At 35.4% G+C, this 15,358-nt stretch overlaps 1 protein-coding gene across 1 annotated transcript in view; it reads left to right on the forward strand.

Moving 5' to 3' along the window:
* The window catches only part of LOC145674509 (carboxypeptidase B-like), a 53,391-nt gene extending 38,449 nt beyond the window's left edge, over window positions 1-14,942 (forward strand). The window contains exons 8-10 of the mRNA XM_081744665.1: window positions 8,923-8,979; window positions 12,219-12,303; window positions 14,662-14,942. Of these exons, the coding sequence (XP_081600791.1) occupies window positions 8,923-8,979; window positions 12,219-12,303; window positions 14,662-14,855 (336 nt within the window). The 3' untranslated portion in view covers window positions 14,856-14,942. The remainder of the gene's footprint in view (window positions 1-8,922; window positions 8,980-12,218; window positions 12,304-14,661) is intronic.
* The last annotated feature ends 416 nt before the right edge of the window (window positions 14,943-15,358 follow it).

Here is a 15,358-nt window from a genome sequence, read left to right on the forward strand (position 1 = left end):
CCTCCTTCGTGAATATAATATCACGTAGCATTTTTTATTCTACTGAAGACGACCCTAGGCCGTTATGGTTAGGTAACAAAAGAAATACCTAATATATTTATAGCGCCCCTTATCTGTAATATTACCTCTTCTTTATTTGTTCGAGGCTTCCTTACACAACCAAGGGTGACAAAAAGAATAGGAAAAGTGTCTAAAGATTACAAAAGACTTTATATTTTGTCAGAAACAAGGCAGCATATACACAACATTGCTTTCGTTAACAAGTGTTTCACCCTTGAGTCGCTTATAAAATTATGCAGAATAACTTTTGAGGATCATTGTTCTAGAGGGATTTGTCCAGGATGGTTTGGTGTCGAGCTAATAACGATAAGTACATTTATTTACATCACTGTTAAAGAAATAGCAAACTTTCTGAAAGGAACTTACTTAGGAAACAGATCTTCCTTCTACTTAGCCAGAGCCCACTCTGAAAAATTGCATCTGGCATTCTGAGTGAAAGTTCTATGGGACTATTAGAAAAATATATTCCCGTTTTCACGCTGATGGTAGAATTTCTTAAACAGTTATTGAATTACGTTCGAAGGGTAGGCGTAAATAGCGCCCCCGCAACAATGTGGCGTGGGGACCGCACAAGCTGCAAGGCCAAAAAATATACAGAAAGTACGCAGGGGCGGAGCAGGCCAAATTTTCACACGCGCAAAGTGACTTTTTGGCGCCCTTCCCCTAGTAGTAGCCTATATTTTACATTTTATCATAGTGTTTTTAATAGTTTAAACCAGGAGCGTCATTTCAGATTTTGCTTTGGGGGGGGGGCAAGACCTCTTGATATAAGTAAAATTTCGCGTTTTTCACTGATTTACTACTATTCTAATGATAAAATCTATATACATCTCAAACTCACGGGGGGCAAATGCCCCTCCCTGCCCTCCCTAAATGACGCCCCTGTTTTAAACCCATTTTCAAAAAGAAATCCATTACCTAGGAAAAGTTCACAAAGAATATGGCCCGCTATAAACAATACCAACTCCACCCCCCCTGGTCTAGTGGCTAGCACGCCTGCCTTCTGTGGTACCGGGTCCAATTCCCGGTGGATTACTGTTGAACGATAAAAGTGGTTCGGATTCCACTATAATTAGTATCCACATCTCCCTTGCCCATTAAGGCATAACCGTGGAACGCTAAACTCAAGCAAACAAACAAACAATACTTAATTCCCGGCACTCTTTATTCTACATGCCATCTCTCAATTTTTCGATACAGCCCCCTTAGTACTATGAAACTCTTTTCTTCCATAGTGAAATGGAAAAAGATCATATAATTGCCACTACTTTACAAGAATATAAACCAAAAACGTCAGTAGAAAGCACATTATAAAATTTACTTTTTGAGGCTCGTTTTGGTGCCCCTCTTTCTCTGGCGCCCCGGGCAGTCGCCCGGCCCTTAGTCCGCCCTTGAAAGTACGGACGCATAACTAAGGACTGCGGAGGAGAGGTTAACCTTCATGTTATGCCACTGGTTTGACGTGTTTGAAATGTTCAGTAAGTGATCAGTTGGTGAAATAATTTCGACGGTTACTGATGTTTAAAGTTTAGCTAAGACAAAGCTACCTAATCAAATACATTTGATATCGCGATGTCACAATTTGATCTTTCCTCACATAAAAAAGATAAAAACAATAGTAATAAAAACCCTTACTCGTACTGGGCTCCTAACTAACTAACAACCTAATTCTTACAGACTAGTTGCTCTGACCAACTGAGTTTCGATTTCTTACGCGAAAGAAGTCTGTTATATTAAGAGGCATGCTTTTCATTATCAAAACTGTTCGAAGTAATACGAACATGGCTTAAGAACAGGGACGGAACTGAATTACCACTCGATTGACCTTGAGGGCGAATCACCAAAGCGTAGCTATAAACGTTAAGTTCAGCATGCATTTCTCTGGAGTTGTGTTCAGTATTCCTATCTGCCAGTCATGCTTGTTCGTAGGAGTAATATGTTACAAACCTAACCTTTCGATAGAGCACAATGACAGAGAATCAAAATTAATGAATTCTTGCCCTTGTGAACTTGGGACACCACCATGTGCAATAAAACTGTCGCGTTTTCTGAAGTGATATTTTATCGAAAATAACTCGTTTTCCTTTATATATCCGAAGTTTTTGAGGGTTTCAAAATGAGGAAACGTTACTGACAAACAAGGACGCATTTAGGGGTGGGTCCAGGTGGTCCGGACTCCCCTCTGAAATCCCAACTTCTCTGTAAATTTAGCCTAAATTTGAGGATTATCTTTTAAATTTTATTATAATTTATCCTAATATTGAAGTCGGACTTCTCCCGAAATAAATTACTGCATACGTGCCTGCTGACAATTTTCAATATATTCCTTAAATAAGTAAAATAACTAAATTAGGAGCAAAAAGCTTCAACACGGGCTAACTTTTGTCCACTGCCAATATTGTGAAGCAATGAAAATTATTTATCGAAATATGTGAGCAGGGAATTCTAACAGCCAGCCATTTTATTTAAATCGTAGTAAACCCTGTAACCGGGCGTTAACGTGAAGACAAAGCTTGGTCCATTGGTAAGGTGTTGGAAGAATATAAACTCAATGTTCGTAGGTTCGAATCTATCCACTCACCATAACATTTTGTTCTTATGTGTAACGATGAAATAAGAAAGAAAAAATGTATAACCGTTAAGACAAAACTTCAACCAAGTCTGAAGAGAACAATACTAAAATAGTAATACAATGACGTCAACCAAAAATTATTTCATGTAGCGTTTGGACGAAATTACAGCTGTTAACAATTGCAGAAATAAAAACAGGCTGTAATGCAGTCTACACTTCTGAATGCATTTACTTCCTGAAAACTTCCGTCTCGTCATTGGTATGTCGTTAATCATTGTAAAACCTTTCAATTGGAAGTGAAATGACACAAACTAAAACAGTTTTAAATCAATAAATGTCTATGTGTAAAAGTAGGTGTCTTTTATCTGTAGTTCTGAGTTCCTTTTACTTTGAAGTGACAAATGAGAGAAGAAAGTATGGTGTTCGAAAAAAAAATCAAATTTGAGATTTCAACGAATTTACACGTATTATAGCCCCTAACACCGAAAAAGTTATTTTTCGATACATGTCCATCAGTTCGTCCGTCCGTTCGCTACACTTTTCTGTGCACTCGCCTAGAAGCCATACCTCGCCAAGAAGCCATACTTGAACATACCGTAAATTAGTTGAAAAATTTACGGTATGTTCAACTTATCTGCACCAAATTTTAGTTTAAGATTTTCATAATATTTCCTATAGTTTTTTTTTTATTTCCCTCCTACTCCCAAAACAAGGGTAGTTTCCTGTACGATGAAAATAAAAAAAAGATATTTTCTCATAACTGGCTCTAACGATCTTGTTTTCTTTCTTTTTTATCAATCAATATTTAATTAGCAACCCTATTTTGTGGTATAAGGCATTTATCTGAGAAAAATCTACAAGGGGTAGTTTATACTAAGGGGGTGAGTTTTTTCTCAGTGATTTTCTCAAAATGGACTCAAATGTTTTCGTTCATATTTCATAAATAAAGATTTCATTAATAACTTATCAATATGGCATAACTCGTTTGTCCTAAAAAAATGCGAGGGGTAGTTTATTCTTGGTGGAGTGTTGTCTGGGCGATTTTCTCAAAAACGACTCAAAAGAGTTTATTCATATTTCAAAAATAAATATTTCGTTAATAACCGAACAATATGGCAAAACTCGTTTGTCCTGAAAAAATATGCGAGGGGTAGTTTACTCTTGGGGGTGTTTTTCCTCCACGGTTTTCTCAAAAATAAGTCAAGCAATTTTGTTCGTACTCAGAAATAAATATTTCATTAAAAACCTAGTAATATGGAATAACTCGCTTACCCTGAAAGAATCCTCAAGAGATAGTTTATTCGGGGAGTTATTTTTCCCTCACGATTTTCTCAAAAATTACTCGGACAATTTTATTGATAATTCATAAATAAGTATTTCATTAATAACCCTATATTTTAGTATAAGTCATTTCTATGAAAAACAATTACAACGGATAGTTTATTTTTGGGGTCAAGGTTTTTTCCCCGACAATTTTCTCGAACGACAGGCGATTTTGTTCAAATTTCGCAAATAAATATTTCATTAATAACCAAAAGTATATCTTAACTCATTGTTCGAAACCATTCACAAGAGGTAGGTTACTCCTGACGTGTTCTTTTTGAATGACTTTCCCAAAGTGACTCATTTGATTTTTTTCATATTTCATAAACAATGATTGCATTAATTGGTCTATTATATGTCTAATGAAAATGTGCTCAAAGTGTGAGTTAGTTTTGTAGTATGGATTTTCTTCAATCGAAGTTTTTTATTCGATAATCTGACATTCGATGTATTTGAATAATACGATAATTTTATTCGTATTATCCAAATACACACTTCAGTAACAACTGCGGCCTAACACAGTTAAGAAATTGAATTGAAAAAGTTTAGTGCGGTGGCCCTGTAATTGAATATTTTTTGAGAAACTCCCTAGCTTTTTGTGGTAAACTCAGGCTTTTCTTTTTCGAGCGACAAAAGAGAGAAGAAAATACAGTGATTGTGAAAATAATATCAAATTCAGATTTCAACGGATTTACATGTTTCATGGCGTCTACATACCGAAAATGTGACTTTTCGACACCCGTCCTTCCGGTCCGTCCGTTCGGCACACTTTTATATGCACTCGCCTAGAGGCCATACCGTTCAACTTATCTACACCAAATTTTAAACTTAGGGTTTACTTAGTATTCTTACAGGAGCTTTTCCATTCTTTCCTACCACCTAAAATAAGTGTGGTTTACAAACAGCCGAAAATCGAAAAACGCTATTTTCTCAAAAATGGTTTTAACAATTTTGTTTATTTTTCATTAATCAATATTTAATTAACAACCCTATATTGCAGTATCAGATATTTCTCTTAGAAAAACTTACGAGGGGTAGTTTATTCTTGGAGGTGACTTTTTCTCGACGATTTTCTCAGAAAAGACCCTGGCGAATTTTGTACACACTTCATAAATAAATATTTGACCTTACAACATGGTATAAGTCAATTGACCTGAAAAATATATGAGTAGTAGTTTATTCTTGGACTTGAATTTATTCCCAGTGAGTTTCTCAAACACGACCAGTTGGCAACCCTGTATCTCGACAACGAAGCTGAATTCGAAAACTGCAAGAGGACCATTTGTCTCCTTTTGATGTCACGAATCACCTCCCGAAGTTTGTGGACATCTTTCAGGTTCACCCTTAATGAAGCTTCTTTTCGAAAAGTTAACTATTAACTTTAGGCATTGTTTATCTTTTTTTTTAAATCACAAATGTCGTTATTAATTTTAAGGCAGAGAACTACTTCTGAGAGAATAGATCTTGAAAAATAATTTTAAAACTTAGACTTTTGTTTTCGAGACATTCCAGACAAGACGAGACATTTTACAAGCTATCTCGTGTCCAAAACATTTGCCTCGTATTATCTTGGATGTCACAAAGCGCGTCTTGTCTCTTTCTCGAGACATGTCTTATCTCGTGCGCATTCGTTAACACTTGGGAAGGATTATCTTTCTACTCAAAGCATTGCTTTTATAATGGTTGCATATTTATGATAATTGCTGTCCACATAAATTACAGTCCTTTCAGTTGAATTAATTATTATTATTATTATTATTGAAATTGCAATATCTAGTTTAACGTTGGACGATTATGCATCTACGCTAAGGGAGAATGATGATGAATAAAATGGTGAAATGAAGAAAGTGGGAGGAAAATGGAAAATCTCAAGAAAACACATATCCATGCACACGGTATTTGTCCACCTCAAATTTCACTTGGCACGAAGTGGAATCGAGCCAAGGACCCCCTGCACCAAAGGTCCCTGCAATGCTTTATTATTATTATTATTATTATTATTATTATTATTAATAATAATAATAATAATAATAATAATAATAATAATAATAATAATAATAATAATAATAATAATAATAATAATAATAATAATAATAATTGAAGCGAGCTTAACGAGTTTCAACCGTACGACTCAACCAACGTTTGGGTGCCTGTTCGTTCGTCTGCTCCTCTCATAAAAGACATTTCATTTTAATGAAACTAGTAAGTGCCTTCTTTTAGCTCTGCGAAGTAACTATTGCTTGGAATATGAATCTGCAAAACATAAGAGGTAAAATTAACCAAATGGTGCAAGTTTCCACTTATATATACAAAACAATTTCGCAATATCAACTACGTGAATCTTGTCCCATAAAGAAGCCGAAGCCCCTACACCGAAGAGCCCTCCGAGATTTGATCATTGTCCACACGGACTGAAATTGTCATTTGAAGCCAAGACTTTAATATGAAGCCAATAATTTCTTTAAAATAGACGAAAAATTCGGAAGTTATAAGCATTTTCATATTTTTGCCTTTTCCCATAAGGGAGCCGTAGCCTCCTATACTGAAGACCCCCCCGGAGATTTGATCATTGTCCACTCGGACTGAGTTTGTCATTTGGAACCAACACTTTAATACGAAGCAAAATATTTCTTTAAAATAGACGAAAAATTCGAAAGTTATAAACATGTTAATAATTATGCCTTTTCTCATAAGGGGGCCGTATTAGCCTACACTGAAGAGCCCCACGAGATTTGATCATTGACCACTTGGACTGAAATTCTCATTTGAAACCAAAACTTTAATATGAATCCAAAAATTAAACTTTTACATCAATTTAAACTGACTGGGTTCCAGTTCCCCCCACTATTGTTTAGTTTAGTTAACTGGTAATTTGTGACAGCTTCACATCATCAAAAGAATGTTTCACTTCCCCTCCCCTCCCCAGGAGTTCGTGCTGGATTCACCACTGGAATCAATAGACACTCTTCCTATTCTTTTTGTCACCCTTGATTGTGTAGGGGCTCCCTCGTACAAATAAAGAAGCGGTAATATTACAATCAAGGGGCGCTATATATTAGGTATTTTTTTAGTTACCTACTCCTAACCGCAGAGGGCCATCTTTCGTAGAATAAAAAATATTACGTGATATTCCAATCATGAAAGGGGAGAGGATGCTGTAAATATATTTCTTATTCATTTTGTCTGTCCTGCTTATCAAAAATTACTTTCTGTTGGAAGGCTACTGAAATGAGAGGGGCAAAATAAAAAGTCGTACCCCCTCCTACATGGTTGCTCAAATAAGTACTAAAGAAAGCATTTTAAACTAAGATATTTAAGATTTAAACTAGGAAACTAAGATATCCTACATTATGTAAGGATGGCATATTCAGGATTATTATTATTATTATTATTATTATTATTATTATTATTATTATTATTATTATTATTATTATTATTATTATTTGAATGTTTTTGGAGCACCGAAATTCTGTGAGACGAACAATGATATGTAGAGGTTTAAGATGGGTGGTCATAGAGGAGGAAAAACCAGGATTTTTCTCTCTCTGACTCTCTAACGTAAAGATTATGTGCTGAAGGTAAGAAGCATCATCATTCTACAATAGGTTGCTTTTACGTAGAATATCAATTACTTGAGTTCTCCTCCTTTGGTCTACTTACCTTATGTAGTAAATTCAAAACAATTTCAATTCAATACAAATACATTGTAAAACTTTTCCGTAATTAAACATCTAGGGAAAATTAAACATTTAATAGGGAAATCTGTTATCAAAATATCCAAACACGTAGATAGAAGACTATCTAGTGAGAAATATTGTGAAACTTTATAAAATTCTCCAAATTAGAATTAACATTTACTGGGAAACATTCGTTATGCGCCAGCGAGCATATGGTGAGCAGTGAGCACAGGGGAAATAATTACGAAACTGTTTGCAAACAAAATTAGGGACGCTAATGCAAGTGCGACAAAAGCATTTTTTTCTTTTTTTGGTATCGTCATGAGTTTTACACATACGTTACAATTTGATTCTTTCCCAAATAAAAAAATAAAAAAAATAACCGTAGTGTAGTGATAAAAATGACAACGGCACTTCCACGGGATCGAACCCGCTACCTTCAGCATACAGACTTGTTGCTTTAACTAACTGAGCTATTTGTTTTTTTACGTGAACTGAGCCTGTTCCGGTAAAGACGATATTTCATTATGATCGTCCTACCAATTCGTCCTTTTCCATAGATAATTTCGACAATTTGCTCTATCTTTATGTTAATACTTAGCATATATTCATATATTTGGAGTTTGCAGATAATGCATATAATAAGACATACTAGAAATATTCGTTAAAAGTTTAGTTTGTAGATTTAATCCACATTTCTCTCAATGACATAGATGTCGCTGCTTCGTGTTGAAATGCAGAATTCCCTCGTGTTCTTGAAAATTTCCCACTTTAGCAGAGTTGGTAATTCTCGAGATTTCTGTCGATTTAATGTTTTTTGCTTCTAATTTCTTTATTTTAAGCTAATATCTAACACAAATATTAAAAACGGGTTTGTTATTAACCTGTCCTGCTGGGGAAACCTTCCGAAATTTCGAACATATAAAGAAAACGGAGATATTTTCAAAAAACTTCAAAATAAAGAGACGCGTCATTTATTTTGCTCATGGTAGTACATATAATTTACTTTTATTCCTTTCACGATTCACTACAAATAGGAATCACTTTAGTTAGAATATTGCTCAGTATTCCTGAACATACTCTCATATTTTTAAGTATATACAATTATAAATCATATACAATTATAAATTTAGAACATTACATCCGCATATTTCAGCAGATACGAGCTATGAAACACTGGATTATATTATTCTGGAGAGCACATGCTATTGTCTGTATTTTTTTACTATTCTGCTTTTAGTATGATAAGTAATCCATGAAAATATACAACGAATCTCATTTTATTTTCAGTATTTTCTATATCCATGGGGCTATACCAGTGCTTTGCCTACTGACTGGAGAGATTTGGTAAGACAAGTTTGCATTGTATTTAAATGATAACGGCTTCACTGTAGGGAAACTTTGATATTGAATTTGCAACTAATACATCTATACAATAGTAGCTCTCAAGTTGTAAAAGCATACTTATGTTTATGGAAATCTAGTGCAGCGTTTGAATTACTACTTCATTCAATAGACCAAAATATTTCTGTGATTAGTTTGACCTATTATATAATTCTCAATTTATACGAGGCACAGAAACACCACGAATCTGTGAGAGGTACATAGGCCCTGTATGTTTTTAAATCTTAAACGTAAAATTAAATATGTTTCATAATCAACACTAGGATCTAAAGAACACGGTTACATTGTCTTTTAGCAGAAGTTCTTTCTCTTGAAATGTAATATAAAAATGGTGATCGGTAGTCGAAAACCACAAAGTATAGAAACACTTTTCTGGGTTATTCTAAAGAAATTTTCTGACTAGTTGTTTCACAATAAAACACTCCATACACGTAGCACTTGTTTTAGATACTAAATATCTTTTAATATTACGCATAGTGGACAGAAATTGGGTGCTTATTAAGAGTTGCACATGTCTTCTTTAAATAATATTCAATTACAGTAATGGAAACCTCAAAACTATATAATTTATATGCAGAATTAACATTCTAAATAATTACTAGCATTTTAATGACCTTCTGCAAGCAAACTTCTTACTCATTTGCACAGACTATTCGGTGATATATTGATGCGTACATGCAGAAGGGGTCCATCTAGCTGATTTAGAGTTTTTAGTTTGTTTATAAATATCTTTCTTAACGAGAATTCACGGAAAGTGTTTTAAGAAGTAAGTTTGAAACCCCATGTTGACCTCTCCTGACTTTTTCCTGTAATTTAAATGTCCAGACTTCTCGCATTGACTGTAACGTAACTCGTTAGTACAAGTTTGGAAATACAATTTATGATAGTGCTTGAGTGATTTGTAGCACGGGTTTATGCATTCGTCGCCATCAACTCTGTCCCAAAACACTAGACACTACATTTCGTACCATGATACCAGGTGAGCTTGTTCATTCAGTGTTAAACGTAGCGCCATTGATCAGCTACCTTCTACCACTGAAAAGATAAAGATTACGATCTACTTACACTCCCATTAGTTAAAGAATTAAAATACATTTTGTTTCATAATATTCCAGAAATGTTAGTGAAACATATGCTATATATAGTACGCACATAATTTTCTTCTAGCATATATGTATTCGTAAAGCCATTGGATCAATATTTGCTTATGTAATTGGATAATCCTATTTGTGGGTAATGTGTATCCCATTTCTATATTAGATAGAAACCTAAAGTATGCGTTAATCATATTCGAATTCCCTAAGATCTTTCGTATGTGCAAATAAGTCCTAGTTATACTTTTAGAGAATAAGTAATGGGTCAGAAGAGTATATTAGTAGAGCGAATTAGTCACATTTCATACCCCAATTTGTTTTTCTTCCATATATGGTTAATTCAGTTCGGTAGTTGCTGGTAGTGTCAGTATTTTTCTGGGCTTTTTTGGTACTGAAAGTTGAAAACTACACAAAGTTGAATTTATTCCAAGATTTATATAAAACTATCAAAAGCATGGATTGAGCGAAAGGTCTAGTAACCTGGATTCCAACTTAATTCGTATAAAGATTTTTTCTTTTAAAAAAATGGAAGAGTTGAAATTTAAAACTTCACTAATTATGACTTACCAGGTTTTTTGTATTTATTTGAACAAAAGCAAGCTTTTAATATAACGGAGTCGAATTTTGAGGAAACTAAACTAAACGATGATTACGAAGTTCTTGATGTTAGTTTTCTTTACCAACTTTGTTTGAGAATATTTTTCAGATAAAAAGCAGCGACTGCTTAGTAAAATAATAAATACAACCGCGTTCAGCTATTTTCAGAAATCACGTATATGAGTCTCTTTGTCCGCTCGAACACATTAAACATGTGCCCAGTATCGGCACTGAAGACACATGATACACATTTCTCGGCCATGTCCTCGTCGAACTTCTTTAAGCAGAACATACACAGAACATGAGCTTCTGAAAAAGCAATTTACCCAAGTTTATCGAACTGTCTCTATTCTACGCGCTTTGTTTAACCTAGTTGTTTACACCTAACCACTTCTGTAATTTTATGTAACTTTAGTCATGCTTTAGTGGTGACTACTGTCAAACTTCTTTGCTTCTTCCACTTTTTGACGTGTGTTTTAAAAGATTTGCAACCATTAGAGATAAGGTGTTATCAAATATTCCAAGAAGTATCTGATAAAAAATATACTCATAACTCCTCATACTCGTACATTCTCGGAAAGGGCACCGATTTAGGGCCACGAGAAAAGATGCCAAATCGTTGTTTTAGCACACAGTATACACAAACGTCATAGTTTCGAAAACAAACCTTTAAATATCTACTGACTGTATGGCGAGAAAGTTATGTTGTTTTTTTAAAATCGAGCACAACAATATAAATTACGCGTGATACGCCTCATGTTTCTTTAACCACAATAGCACCAAACTCTGCAAACATTTTCAAAATGTTACCAACATAACTATATTCATTATTAGCCTTTACTACGTGCATTTGTATTGAACGAGAAAAGCTGTAGTACCCTGCATGTGCTTTTCTCGCATACGGGGATGAATATTTAGAAAATAAAACTAGCATGTAATTTATCATAAGTCTATACAGGTTACCATGATTATACCAAATCAAGATATTATCTTTTCTGTTCAACAATTGTAAGTGTATGCTATTTTTGCAGAAAACTGAAAAATATACTCAAATTGGTGTTTGACGTGATAACTTTTTGACGCACTATTAGTATATCTTCGGTGTGAAAGTTGCTTTCAGCGAGTGGATAATGCGACATATGGAAAATTTCCTATCTAAGAACATACAACATAACAGTGAAATGAGAATCTTACATCAAAGTATTGGCAACGTCGCTGCAAGCAACATTGTCAACATAACAGCAATACTTAAGGAAAAACTCGAATTTGGCTCCGCGCAAATTAAAAGCATCTGCTTATTTCAATCACAATTCAGTAGCTAAAAGGTTAGCTTTTCTATTTTCCATTGTTTAAAATCTTGTGCAGTATGAGACAAAAATAAACGACCAAAATCGTCATTAGCTTTAATGGTGTTTTTGGTCGTTTATTTCTGTCCCATACTTTACTACAAGAATTTAACTCAATTTAAGTTTGCTTTTGTTCATATTACAGGATGATCTTGCACAAGCAGCAGCTGCTGCTATTCAAGCTGTTGACGGTACCGAGTATACAATTGGAACTTCTACAAACACTCTGTGTAAGTTAAATAATGTATTTTTACTATTTATCTTTAAAACGAGACTTCAAATGTCAGTAGATTGAAAAGCTCACTAATTAAGCTTTCATTTATACAAACCTACTTTGTTTTGCCGTTTGAGACTCTTCCGTGTCTGTCCTATTGGAATAAACATAAACCCAGAAGCTGGTATCTCTCTGGCGTTGCAGTCGAGAAGCGCAGCCATCAATATTAAAAGGATGGGAAAATAGAAGTGAAATGGATATTAAATCTTCAGTTTAACGTTAAAAACTTACGCACTTCATGCTAAAGGAGACAGGTGACTACGAGAAGTGAATGATTATGGGAAATCCGTGGAGTGAGTAAAACAGACGAAGCAGAATGTCCTCAACAAAATATACGAATTTAGTTTATTCGCTACAATCAAAGATAAATTTCAAAGAAGCCTTATGTTTGGGAGTATTTAACATACTCATTCTTTTAAATGTCTCAAAACTATCTATTTTTTATTAACTCCATACCGCTTGATCGTTACCTAAGGATCTCAGTTGTTTTCTTATGTCAACTCTGCTAGCTTCATTTACGGGATGGTGGATTCTTGTACCGCTAAATTGATTCTCGTACAGGAAGTACAGGAAAACAGTGACAATCAGACAATGAGCTGTGAGCTGTGACCACATCACAGGATGACGATGACAGAGGTATTGAACGCATAGCCGTGATGGATCATAAAGTGTCGTCTACAGGTTAACTCGACGGTAAGCCGAGGCAAAAACTGTCAACTTCTGGATCGATGGCATATGCTAAAGGCTAGATCGGCAGCACGAATGCCTTGTGTAGACCTCCATTGTTCCAGAACTACAAACGCCTCAAGCCAGCATTTGAGCAAGAATAACTCATTAACATAGAATTCATTTCATCGACAGAGCACAAATATGGTATGTCTTAATAGCATACAATAAATAAAATTTTATCACTTAGCTGAAAACGAGGACATTCCAGCAAAGCTTCAACGGATTGCCCAAATCATTCGCAGTTACAGTTTTTTAATGTTTTACATGTGTGATGCATCAACGTTTCATTCTGCAGCCACATCTCTCATGATTTGAAACTCAAAAGTTGGCAAGGAGTCATCTACCAGGGTGAGTAGAAACAAATGTTATTTTCTCCATGTTCACTTCATACTGTCAGAACGAGAATATACTAGGGGTCACTCAGCAAGGTATAGGCTGTCGGTTTTGAGTATTCTTCCCCACTTATTGGCCAATTCTTCAACACCATGCAGGTACAGTTCCCGAAGTTTTATTTCGAAAAATTCAAGGAGTCCAATTCGTTCCTTTTCCAAGTTTTTAAAGCTCGGGAAGGAAGCTTGCAGGAAGTGAGCTATCGAACAAAGCAGGTCGTAGATGGAGGGCATAAGGTTGGGAATATATACTAAATGCGAAAGAAGTTCCAATTTCTCACTTACAACAGACTTATCCGGAATGGCTTCCCAATGCAGTGACATATTACAGGTTTACCAAATGCGTAACATTGTATTTGCCTCAAGTCACCCTAATTGAAGACTGAGGAGTCTGTTGTACTGCATGGATGCATTGATTTTTTTGTCTGATAATTACGTGTAGACAAATTTTTCATCACTACTTACAATTTACATTCTGGTAATTTTGCACTAGTGTCCGGCATATGGCACTTTCCCGCTGAGGCTGCTTCGCGCTAAGCTCATGGGGAACTGCACTCGACCACCTATTGGCAAACTCCAGCCGATGAGAATAGCGAATCATCTAGCGAATAGCCGATGAGAATAGCGGTTTGTGACGCCTTATCTTGGCTTTCAACTAACCTGTCGATGTCCATGGTTCCCTAGTTACGGTATCTATCAGAATCTTATCAATGGGTATAGATATACGTTCTGTGTTATTTCTTGCGCGCTGTCGTCACCGTCTTTGAACCGTTTGAACCATCGTTGGGCTGCAGGTATATACACTCATTTCACGTGTATATCACATGGATAGCTGCTACCTTAGTATAGTCTTTTTTTCCTGTAATATCTAAGATCACAAATCATGATCACTTCATCCATGATAACACAAACTCACAGAATTTTTGCTGGCCACTCGAAACCTTTCAAAGGGTTGTGCGATAACTACAATATTGATCTGAAAGGGCAAGGTCATGGCATTCCATTTTGTCTTGTCTATATGCCTCACCACGCATGAATATTTGGGATTGATAAAAGAACATCTATTTCGACTCAACCTGGTACTACTAAGACAATCTTGCACTGGGATTTTAAAGGTGTCTGAAGATAAGAAACTACAAAACCTCCAAACGGTTTTATGCGGTATGACTCGATTGATTTTAAATGTTTTTTCACAGATCCTGCTGCAGGCGGAAGCGATGACTGGGCTAAGGGTGTTGCAGGTGTGAAATATTCGTACACTATTGAACTACCAGGAGGAGGCATTTATGGATTTGATCTGCCAGCAAGCAGAATTCGTGGAGTCGTAGAGGAAACTTTTGAAGGAGTTAAAGTTATCGGCAACTTTGCTGCAGGAAATAAGAAGAAATAACTTTTGTCAGACAGTAATATTTTATAAATGTAACTCATTTTCTTTCTACAAAAGTGAATAAAGCAAGTAATTTGTTATACAAAACTACATACAAGTTTTATTACTAGTGAATTTTGCCCCCACTATACTTGAATATATACACCTTCCTGCTGTTTATGGACTTTGTAAAATCCAGAAAGAATGGCGGTAATGCATCCGAACTCATAAGGTTTGTGACTGAGTATGACGTAGGAACGATCACAATTTAAGCGGAATGGTGCATGCGTGGGCCCAGCAACACTTTCAGTGAATGGTTTGCACACTAATCAAAGGGTGGATCGTTAACAAGACAAAAAATGTGAAACGAAGCACCATTATGTCTCATCGACGACAAAGTTATGTTCGACTTACGGGAGTGCAACTTCTCCTACCGCGAAATTGGTGCGCGTGTAGAGTATGACGCCGGATAGTGATGTGTGTGTTGAAGCAATGAAGAAAAGAGAATCGTGTGCAGCAACGATCGA

The sequence above is a fragment of the Thermobia domestica genome, chromosome 17, assembly GCF_964235325.1.
Source record: "Thermobia domestica chromosome 17, izTheDome1.hap1.1, whole genome shotgun sequence".
NCBI lineage: Eukaryota > Metazoa > Arthropoda > Insecta > Zygentoma > Lepismatidae > Thermobia > Thermobia domestica.